This window comes from Hemitrygon akajei, chromosome 19, assembly GCF_048418815.1.
Source record: "Hemitrygon akajei chromosome 19, sHemAka1.3, whole genome shotgun sequence".
In the NCBI taxonomy this organism is placed as follows: domain Eukaryota; kingdom Metazoa; phylum Chordata; class Chondrichthyes; order Myliobatiformes; family Dasyatidae; genus Hemitrygon; species Hemitrygon akajei.
In genome coordinates this window covers 50988783-51000870 of record NC_133142.1, presented here as the reverse complement: position 1 = coordinate 51000870, position 12088 = coordinate 50988783, and the positions used below count along the sequence as shown (strand labels likewise).

Genomic DNA, 12088 nt, shown 5'->3' with positions numbered 1-12088 from the left:
TGTAATGCAATAACATCCCAGAATTCTACGCTGTATATTCAAAATTGGAAGATAATTTGATACCTGTTGTTCAATTTTTCATTGTACAAACCAATGAAAGAAAGAATAAACTTGTAAGTAAGGACTCAAACATGCCAAGGTACCTTATAGCTAATGGAAAATGTATGAGCTTTAGTCAGAATATGTAGGAAATCCAGCAGCCTATGTGTAGGCAGCAAACTCGCATAGACAGCAGTAAATTTTGGCAATGTTGATTGAGGAATAAATGTTTCCCAAAATCCCGGGAGAACATCTGAGCTCCTTTGCAAATAGTACCAAGTGAAGTATTAATCTGGTTCAGAGTATAGGCTGAGTCTTATTTTAAAGTCTTGACTAAAAGTCAATATCTTTCACAGTGCAGCTCACTCTCAGTATAGTATGCGATAGTGGGTGGGCTGTCTAGTGGGGCCAGACTGGAGGTGTTTGTGTGTGCATATGTAACAATCTCCATTAAGTGGAAAGAATGCTATTCCCCATTCCGATTTGGAGAATACAACCACAACAATTTATTTATGTTTATTTTGTGCATGTGTAAGTTATGTACAATATCGGTTAAATTAAGTTTATGTTAGCATGTTTGTACTCGTCTTGTAATGTACTGTGATGCTGCTGCAAAGGGCTAATTTTCATGGTGTTAATACCCTATGACAACAAACCTGAAGTTGGAGTTTGATGGTGTGTTGTTCTGGTTGATAAACTGATACTCCAGAGATCTGAAGGGAGTAATCCAGATAATTAAATCGCAGTGACCCCCCCTCCCCTCAATCACCCCTTCCTCCCTCTATTGCCCACTTCTACCTTGATTCAACTCTTAGCTTTTTTGGAACACTCCTTTAGACGTTTCACACATAAAGCACCATTTGGCTCTATCTGCCAAATCTGCTCAATATTCCTGGGCCACTGGGAATGCAAACATAACTTCCAATTTGTGCACTACGGACTTGACTGCTCCCATGCCCAGTTCTGAACACATCTTTACCTAATTTTATTCCCATTGCTATTTGTGCCCTTCCTGAGCCCATCTTATCAGTGATGCAGACCTGCTGCTCCCTTGTTCCTGTTCCCTGTAAACTGACTGGCCAGCTCCCCAATCTGGCTCCATCAGGTACTGGGACCTTACCTTCATCACCATTCTCCTCAAAACAACCACAACCTTCAAACCCCCCCGTCTTTGCAACTATTGCCCCATCCCCAGCTTCCTCACTTCCCAACACACACCCATCTTAACTTGCTTGTAAATCTCCATTCATACTGCTGGCCCTTCCATAGAGTTGAAATGGGTCTATCCAATATTGCCAATAATGTAATGTGTGCTTGTGACCTCCCAACTCACCTTCCAGACTTATTTACAGCTTAGCCTCATACCTAATAGCCACTGAAAGCTGTTTACCTTACAGAGGGGAATTTGTGAGGGTGCTTGATGCATGGGACAGGTTCCTTTGTGGCGGTAGTGAAGATACAGTATAGTGAAATAATTGGGGCAACCTTTTAATAAAATGAGTAGATAGCTCTAGAATCTACTCTGCTGGGTTAGTGCAGGAGATTCAATCTCTGTAAGTACTTGAAAGAAAATCTATTAGCAGGGCTTGGGTAGAGGAGGAGGAAGTGGAATTAGCTCTTGCTTAAGATGGTACGTGGCTCTTATGTTGGCGCGTGGCCTAGTGGATAAGGCATTGGTCTAGTGATCGGAAGGTCACTGGTTCGAGCCTCAGCTGAGGCAGTGCGTTGTGTCCTTGAGCAAGGCACTTAACAACACATTGCTCTGCGATGACACTGGTGTCAAGCTGCTTAGGTCCTATTGCCCTTCCCTTGGACAACATCGGTGGCATGGAGAGGGGAAGGCTTGGGCAACTGCCGGTCTCCCATACAACCCTGCGCCCTGGAAACCTTCCAAGGCACAAATCCATGGTCTCACAAGAGTAATGGATGCCTAAAAAGGATGGTACAGACTTGATAGGCTAAATGTTCTCCAGTGCAATACTGTGATTTCTCCAATATTGTTCAGGTGAGTGAACAATTATTCTCCATCATCTAGATAGTTCTTTGCCTGACCTCCTCTTTTATTGTGCACGGCTCAGTGTAATGAATTCAAAAGATTATAATTTGTGACTGGTAATTCTCATTAACAGCTGGTGTTTGGTATCACAACGTAATCCAAAAACACAGCAGACATTTCTGCAATTACATTGGCAGTCTTCAGTTCTAAGCCACTGTTACTCCCATCGTCTGCAAACTGATTTTTCGGCATAGCATGTGGTGTGAAGAGGAGTTATTAAGAACAGTGAAAATACTTTCTGTATTCCCAATGACAAATCCAGTTTTCTAGCCATCCGCTTCTCCCTTGCCTTTGTCTGAGAGACTTTGCAAACAATCCCGCATTGGGCTCTGAGATGAGTTTTGAATCAATTATCCATGTCAAAGTTAAGTCTTAAACACCAGAGATTCTGCAGATGCGTGAACTCTAAAGTAACACACAAAAATGCTAGAGGAACTCAGCAAGTCAGGTAGCATCAATGGAGAGAAGTAACCATAGAAACATAGAAAACCTACAGCACAATACAGGCCCTTCGGCCCACAATGCTGTGCCAAACATGTCCTTAGAAATTACTTAAGGTTACCCATAGCCCTCTATTTTTCTAAGCTCCATGTACCTGTCCAGGAGTCTCTTAAAAGACCCTATTGTATCCACCTCCACCACTGTCGCCAACAGACCATGCCACACACCAACCACTCTCTGTGGGGAAAAATAATTACCTTGACATCTCCTCTGTACCTATTTTCAAGCTCCTTAAAACTGTGCCCTCTCGTACTAGCCATTTCAGCCCTGGGAAAAAGTCTCTGACTATCAACATGATCAATGCCTCTTATCATTTTATACACCTCTATCAGGTCACGTCTCATTCTCTGTTGCTCCAAAGAGAAAAGGTAGAGTTCACTCAACCTATTCTCATAAGGCATGCTCCCCAATCCAGGCAGCACTTGGTAAGTCTCCTCTGCACCCTTTCTATAGTTTCGACATTCTTTCTGTAGTGAGGCGACCAGAACTGAGCACAGTACTCCAAGTGGGGTCTGACCAGGGTCCTATGTAGCTGCAACATTACCTCTCAGCTCCTAAACTCAATCCCACGATTGATGAAGGCCAATGCATCATATGTTTTCTTAACCACAGAGTCAACCTAGGCAGCAGCTTTGAGTGTCCTCTGAACTCGGACCCCAAGATTCCTCAGATCCTCCATACTGCCAAGAGTCTTACCATTAATGCTATATTCTTTCATCATATTTGACCTACCAAAATGAACCACCTCACACTTGTCTGGGTTGAACTCCATCTGCCACTTCTCAGCCCAGTTTTGCATCTTATCAATGTCCTGCTGTAAAATCTGACAGCCCTCCACACAATCCACAAAACCTCCAACCTTTGTGTCATCAGCAAACTTACTAATCCATCCCTCCACTTCCTCATCCAGGTCATTTATAAAAATCATGAAGAGTAGGGATCCTAGAACAGATCCTTGAGGCACCCCACTGGTGACCGACCTCCATGCAGAATATGACCCGTCCACAACCACTCTTTGCCTTCTGTGGGCAAGCCAGTTCTGGATCCACAAAGTAATGTTCTCTTGGATCCCATGCCTCCTTACTTTCTCAATAAGCCTTGGATGGAGTACCTTATCAAATGCCTTGCTGAAATCCATATACACCGCATCGACTGCTCTACCTTCATCAATGTGTTTAGTCACATCCTCAAAGATTCAATCAGGCTCATAAGGCACGACCTGCCTTTCACAAAGCCATGCTGACTATTCCTAATCATATTATGCCTCTCCAAATGTTCATAAATCCTGCCTCTCAGGATCTTCTCCATTAACTTACCAACCACTGAATTAAGACTCACTGCTCTATAATTTACTGGGCTATCTCTACTCCCTTTCTTGAAGAATAGAAAAACATCTGCAACCCTCCAATCCTCCGGAACCTCTCCTGTCTCCATTGATGATGCAAAGATCACTGCCAGTGGCTCAGCAATCTCCTCCCTCACCTCTCACAGTAGCCTGGGGTACGTCTCGTCCAGTGCCAGTGACTTATCCAACTTGATGCTTTCCAAAAGCTCCAGCACATCCTCTTTCTTAAAATCTACATGCTCAAGCTTTTCAGTCCATTGAATGTCATTCCTACAATCGCCAAGATCCTTTACCGTAATGAATATGGAAGCAAAGTACTCATTATGTACCTCTGCTATCTCCTCTGGTTCCATGCACACTTTTGCACTGTCACACTTGATTGGTCCTATTCTCTCACATCTTATCCTCTTGTTCTTCACACACTTGTAGAATGCCTTGGGTTTTCCTTAAATCTGTCCGCCAAGGCCTTCTCATGGCCCCTAATTTCTTTCTTAAGCTCCTTCCTGCTAGCCTTATAATCTTCTAGATCTCTATCATTACCTTGTTTTTTTTGAACCTTTCATAAGCGCTTCTTTTCTTCTTGACTAGATTTACAACAGCCTTTGTACACCATCCTTCCTGTTTCATTGGAATGTACCTATGCAGAACTCCACGCAAATATCCCCAGAACATTTCCACATTTCTACTGTAAATTTCCCTGAGAACATCTGTTCCCAATTTATCCTTCCAAGTTCCTGCCTGATAGCCTCATATTTCCCCTTACCCCAATTGAATGCCTCAGCAAACCTCCCTGCCAGGATATTGGTCCTCCTAGGATTCAAGTGTCCAGCTTGTGGCACAGTAACATCAGCGCCGGACTCCGGAACAAAGGTTCCCGAGTTTGAATCCAGTCAGGCCACTCCTGGACACGCTTTCCATCTGTGCCGGGTTGAGTGTCGAGCTCGCAACTCGGCCTCATAAAAAAAATACTGCGCTGTGAGAAGGACGTAGGGAACCACTCACAAAATCTTTCCTCCAAGACAACCACTTGAAAAAAAAGTGGTCGCTGAGCCTCTGGCAGAGTATGGCACACAAAAAAAAGGATTCAAGTGCAACCCGTCCTTTTTGTACAGGTCACTCCTGCCCCAAAAGAGTTCCCAGTGATCCGGAAATCTGAATCCCTGCCCCGGCTCCAATCCCTCATTCTATTCCTATACTCACTGTCATGTGGCACAGGCAGTAATCCCGAGATTACTACCTTTGTGGTCTTGTTTCTCAACTTCCTTCCTAACTCCCTGTAGTCTGCTTTCCGGACCTCTTCCTTTTCCCTGCCTGTGTCATTGGTACCAATATGTACCATGACCTCTGGCTGTTCTCCTGCCCACTTCAGGATATCGTGGACGCAATCAGAAACATCCCGGACCCTGACACTTGGGAGGCAAACTACCATCCATGCTTCTTTCCTGCGTCCACCCAATCGCCTGTCTGACCCCCTAACTAAATGGTAGGGCATTGAAGAATGCAGTAGAACAGAGTGATCTAGGGATAATGGTGCATAGTTCCCTGAAGGTGGAATCTCATGTGGATAGGGTGGTGAAGAAAGCTTTTGGTATGCTGGCCTTTATAAATCAGAGCATTGAGTTTAGGAGTTGGGATGTAATGTTAAAATTGTACAAGGCATTGGTAAGGCCGAATTTGGAGTATTGTGTACAGTTCTGGTCACCGAATTATAGGAAAGATGTCAACAAAATAGAGAGAGTACAGAGGAGATTTACTAGAATGTTACCTGGGTTTCAGCAGCTAAGTTACAGGGAAATGTTGAACAAGTTAGGCCTTTATTCTTTGGAACGTAGAAGGTTGAGGGGGGACTTGATAGAGGTATTTAAAATTGAGGGGGATTGATAGAGTTGACGTGGATAGGCTTTTCCCATTGAGAGTAGGGGAAGATTCAAACAAGAGAGCATGAGTTGAGAGTTAGGGGGCAAAAGTTTAGGGGTAACACGAGGGGGAATTCCTTTACTCAGAAAGTGGTAGTTGTGTGGAATGAGCTTCCAGTAGAAGCTCATTTTAAATGTCATTTAAAATAAAATTGGATAGGTATATGGACAGGAAAGGAATGGAGGGTTATAGGCTGAGTGCAGGTGGATGGGACTAGGTGAGATTAAGCATTCAGCATGGACTAGAAGGACCGAGAAGGCCTGTTTCTGTGCTGTAATTTTTATATGGTTATATAACTATGGAGTCCCCTATCGCTGCTGCCATCCTGTTCCTTTCCCTACCCTTCTGAGCCACAGGGGTACTCTCTAGCCTCTGACTGCTGTCCTTCTCTCTCCTGACCATTACCCACTTATCTGTCTCTCCAGGGCCCGGTGTGACTACCTGCCTGTAGCTCCTCTCTATCACCTCCTCACTTTCCCTAACAGGGTCCCTAAGGAGCTGCAGCTCGACGCTCCTGGTGCAGATGTGGCCATTCAGGAGGCTGGGAGTCTCCAGGACTTCCCACAACTGACACCGAGTACAGAACACCGGCCTCACACACATTCTTCCTGTCTGTATTCTACACAGGTAACCTGCTTTGCCTCGACCCGTTATTGCCAAAGCCCCGTTGAACCAAAGCCTTTTTACTTCGTCTCCCTCTACTTTGTCACCCGCTCCGCTGACGCCTGCTCTATAAGGTGCTTCTTTTTAAACTCTTTTGCTGTCCTCACTGGCTGACGTCCAAGCGCTTGCGCAGTCGTGCCCCGATCAAACCGTTGAAGAAATAACCAGTCCATCAGTCAATCAGGGCCTTGGCCTGATACGTGGGCTGTTTATTCCTCTCCGTGGATGTTGTCTGACCTGTTCCTCCAGCATTTTGTATGCATTACTCAAGGTTAGATCTGGCTCTTTCCACCTCATCTGCACCCAGCCTCAGCTTCTCTGCCACTGAACCTCAACCACACAATTCTTACTCTAGGCTTGACTATTCCAGTGTCACTGTCCTCCATTGTGTTCATCAGACTCAGTGCCCTTGCCTAACTGGCACCACACCTTTCACTTAACACTCGGTACTTGCCACATTGGCTCCTTGTTTAGTAACACCTTAGTTTAAAAATTCTCATCCTTGTTTCAAATCTATCCAGTGCCTCAGTCTCCTGTCTGTCACCTCCAGCCCTTCAGCCTCCAAGTTGTCTGCCGTCCTCCAATTCCGGCCTCTTGGTCACCCTGGGATTTTCGCCATGCTTTTCTGTTCATAAGCAGAACTTGAAGATCTAAAATTAATTCCCTTCCTGACTCCACATCTCCCTCACCATTTTTGCTGCTTTCCTTCCCTTGCTAAGCCTTTTGGCACTTACTGTGATATTTCTCCTGGTGAGAAGCCCTCTATGAAAATGGTTCAATGAGGCAGCTTGTTGACTAACGCACATCAGATACTGGAGGAACTCAGCAAGCCATGCAATATCCGTGGAAAGTCAATGTTCCGGACCTTGATCCTTCATCAGGACTGGAAGAGGGAAGAAGGTGGGAGGAGGGGAAGGAGTATAAACCGGAAGGTGGAAGGTGATGCCAGGTGAGGGGGCAGGTAGGTGGATGGGAGAGGGGGGATGAATTGAGAAGCTGGGAGGTAATAGATGGGAAAGGTAAAGGGCCGAGGAAAAGGGAATCTGACAGGGGTGGAGAGCGGACCACGGGAGAAAGGGAAGGAGGATGGCACGAGAGGGAGGTGATAGGCAGGTGAGGAGTTAAAAAAGGGTAAGAAGGGAGTCAGAATGCAGATTGGTAAAAGAGAGATCGGGGAGGGGGAGAAATTACTGGTAGGTAGAGAAATTGGCGTTCATGCCATCAGTTTGGAGGCTGCCCAAACCGAGTATGAGGTGTTACTCCTCCAACCTGAGAGTGGCCTCATCATGGCAGCTGAGAAAGCCATGGACCAACAGCTCAGGATGGGGATTGGAATTACATTGGTTGGCCACCAGGAAACCCTGTTTGTTGCAGATGGAGCTCGTTGGATTTTGCCGTGATAAAGGCGCTACGTAAATGCAGGTTAGTGTTGTCAGTTTGAAGCCCACCTGAATACCTTGAGAAACTGAGTTCTGTTCCAAAATTTCAAGAAATAACCAATTAGTTTGAGTATGAGTGACTATAGAGTTAAGGTTTGAAAACTCAGATATCCTTAAGGGAAAATAAATTGGGCACATTTGTTTAGTCTGCCCTATATGCGACTCCAGTCCTTCATCACCACAGTTCATTGACAGTTACCTTCTGCACAGATCCACAATTTCACTCAGTTTTAGAGATTTTACTGTCAGCCTTTCCGTATACAGTTAAACTCCAATAATTCTGCACCTTCAGGACTTTGGTAGGGTAGGACTAACAGATTTTCTGGACTATTGCATTTCACTCCTGGGACAACTTTGTCCCCGCAGTGGTATAGTAAAACTTGTATTGAACCTAGTTAGGAGGGAGTGGGAAATACAAAAGCATTCTGACCCTGGCTCACAATCCAGATGCCCGACTGTCAGGTTTTCCAAACAATTGGATACTGGATTATTGGAGTTTTACTAATACATCTTTGTACTGGGAATGAATGGCAATGAGTCTTTAAACTTCCTAAGCACCCTGGTAGTTATCACAGTGAGCTCTCGCACTTAGAAACTGGGGTTGAATCTGACTGGACTGATAATCAGGGTGAAATCACCTTGATACAATTTCACAGTTCAATGCTACCGTTAGTCAAACTAACGGTAAAATTACACAATGCAATTTAATTGACCCTGCTAATCAGACCATGAACGTGACTGATACAGTACATTTATGTTTGCTGCAGTGTATATCAAAGTGCTCTCAATATTTTGGGAACTTTCAATTCTCCCTAATTTGGAAATTTGATATTGGCCCCAGTTACCTTTTAAGCAAAAGCAAAATAATGTATTTTCTGTGATTAGCGATCTAGAAATGTTGTGTGGTCCAGCAGTTTAGGATTGTGCAAACAGATAGAGGCCAATACATTATTCAATTAGATCATTCATCTATTTTGTTTCCTTAATCCTCTAATTAAAGATTGATCAACCTTAGTTCCAAGCAGTTCCCAATACCTACAACTTCTGAGAAAGAGGGAATTGTACTCTTCACTCCCTGTTAAATCCTTCCCAATTTCACTCTTTAATGACTTAAGTTTAATACTATGTTACAGACCCCTCAACTCAAGGAAACTATTTTTCTGTACGCATACACCACACACTCAAAAGAAGAGCTCAGCCATTTAGGGGGAGAGGTGAGAAGATAGTTACTCACCCTGAGGCTGGTGAATCTCAATTGAGTCATTGAACATATTCTAGAATGAGATTGGAAGATCTTTAGATATTAGGAAAATGAAGATTAGTGCAGTGACGTAAACAATCAGCTATGATCATACACGAGGAAATCTGCAGATGCTGGAAATTCAAACAACACACACAAAATGCTGGTGGAACGCAGCAGGCCAGGCAGCATCTATAGGAAGAAGCGCTGTCAATGTTTCGGGCCAAGACCCTTCATCAGGACTAACCGAAAGGAAAGATAGTAAGAGATTGACAACACTACAGACCTAGTAGTATGGTGGCAGTGTGAAGCAAACATCATGGTCATGAGTTCACTACTGGTTTATATAGGATGTCCAGTCTTTGAGTAATCTGATTACACCCAAAACAGTAAGCTTGAGAAAGGATGAAAGTACTGTTGGGAAGCATTAGAAATTAGCTTAGGGTATTGATACAGTGAAGATCTTAATTGTAAGCAGACATGCATGAAAAATCTCTTACTATCTTTCCTTTCGGTTAGTCCTGACGAAGGGTCTCGGCCCGAAACGTCGACAGCGCTTCTCCCTATCGATGCTGCCTGGCCTGCTGTGTTCCACCAGCATTTTGTGTGAGCTATGATCATATCGAGTGATAGAACAGAACAAGGGGCTGAATGACCTGTTCCTGTTTAGTTTTCTTATGTAATTATTAGGCTCTTACTGCATCCTCTGAAATGTTGAACTACAAGAAACACCACTAGATGGGGAAAGATTTAGAACCTGGTATTCTCCAAATTTCCACTCCTAAAAATGAGTTCCCCAAAATAAAATCTGATAGCTTAATTTTCACCAAACATCATGGAAATGCTTTCAAAACCAACCCAATTCTGTGTATTCTCATCATAAACTTGTGGACTAAAGCAGGGTGAAAGAAGGCTCTGGGTTTGACAGGTATCAAGGTTTGAAGTATGATTTTGGTTCTTCCCCACAGGTGGACTTTGAAGATGTGATCGCAGAGCCTGAGGGGACATATAGCTTGGACGGTGTGTGGAAAACCAGCAACACAGTCTTCACTGTGTCCAAGTACTGGTGCTACCGGATAACCTCTGCTGTCTTTGGAGTCCCCCTGTCACTGATCTGGGGTTTCTACTTTGCTTGCCTCTCCTTCTGCCACATCTGGGCCATTGTGCCTTGCATCAAGAGCTACCTGATCGAGACCCAATGCATCAGCAGGGTCTTCTCTCTGTGCATTCACACCTTCTGTGACCCCTTCTACGAAGCCCTGGGGAAAGTATTCAACAACATCCATGTCAATTTACACAAGGAAATTTAGTTTCTCCTTATGGTTCTAATCAACAAATGTGTCCTGTCTGCTAAAGTGCTAGATTTTATTCAGAACTTTTGCAAATGTAACTGTACTTCGACTGTTGATATGGTTGTAACTTGACCTCACCAATGTTTTCCACTTTTGATCATTGAGCAGTTCAAAAAGATAGCTGAAAATGAATTGACAAAGAGTTGTCTGAGTCATTTTTCATGCATGTCTGCTTACAATTAAGATCTTCACTGTATCAATACCCTAAGCTAATTTCTAATGCTTCCCAACAGTACTTTCATCCTTTCTCAAGCTTATTGTTTTGGGTGTAATCAGATTACTCAAAGTCTGGACATCCTATATAAACCAGTAGTGAACTCATGACCATGACGTTTGCTTCACACTGCCACCATACTACTAGGTCTGTAGCGTTGTCAATATCCTTCTCCGCCCATTTGCCCCCAAAACCCTCATGCATATACCTACCACCGTTGGAATCAGTTATTTCAGACTCTGGTTCACATGCTCTGTTCACTGCTATTTTCATTTTTAGATGGGAAGGCTGTAATCATTGGGGTGTTACAGGCATTCGTACTGGGGCTCCAGCTCTCCACAGTCTATTTGATGGAACTGATCAGCATACCTAGTGTAATATATCTAAATGCTATTGCTAATGCTAAGCTGAGTGGTAGAGTGGGCTCTGAGGAGGATGCTGGCAGGCATCTGTGGAAATAGTAAGCACAAGTGATTCTGCAGATGATGGAAATTCAGAGCAACACACACAAAATGCTGGAGGAACTCAACAGGTTAGGCAGCAGCTATGGAGACGAATAGACAGTTGATGTTTGAGGCCACTACTCTGCATCAGGTCCTGATGAGGGGCCTTGGCCTAAATCATTGACTGTTTATTCCTCTCTCTAGATGCTGCCTGACCTGCTGAGTTCCTCCAACATTTGAGTGCTTTGATCAAGGGAAATAGACAAGCTAGGTTACTTGGCAAGGACATAGTAGACCTCAGATAACCCCTGCTCCCAGGACTCTGCCTGCATCCTCCTCCTTTTCCTTCTGCTCAGACACACCATCTTAACCTCTTTATGCTACAGAATGTGCATCATCTTCCTGTTCCTCAGTGTTGCTTATGTCCTCTGCCAGTCATCCTCTGCTTCCTGGGACACTGTATGCACCCTTTAATTCCAGCTGCTGGGACTGGCATCTTTCCTCTCTCTTTATCCTGTAGTTCCTTAGAACATTGGCTGCACCCTCTTCCATCTCTAGCTTACTCAACCTTGCCTCCAGCCCTTTCTGCCTCTTCCTGTGCCTCTAATGCTGTCTACCTGCTACTACTCCAGCTCATCTGATGTCATCTGCACCAGTCTCCTCTGGCTCCTGCTCCTTCCACTCTTTCCATCCTGATGCCTGGAATCTCCCTCAAAAGTCAAATTCATTATCAAGATATATCATATACCACCTTGAAATTCATCCTCTTGCAGATGTTTCCAGAAAAATAAAGAAATACAACAGAATCTACGAAAAGCTCCACATAACAAAGACTGACATTCTCCTTCCTCTCTTCCTACCCGTGTGGTCAAATACTAC

The 12088-nt window shown here is 44.2% G+C and overlaps 1 protein-coding gene across 1 annotated transcript in view; it reads left to right on the top strand.

Moving 5' to 3' along the window:
* The window catches only part of cav3 (caveolin 3), a 38880-nt gene extending 28188 nt beyond the window's left edge, over positions 1–10692 (top strand). Inside the window, exon 2 of the mRNA XM_073072934.1 lies at positions 10169–10692. Within this exon, the coding sequence (XP_072929035.1) occupies positions 10169–10510 (342 nt within the window). The 3' untranslated portion in view covers positions 10511–10692. The remainder of the gene's footprint in view (positions 1–10168) is intronic.
* Positions 10693–12088: the final 1396 nt, after the last annotated feature.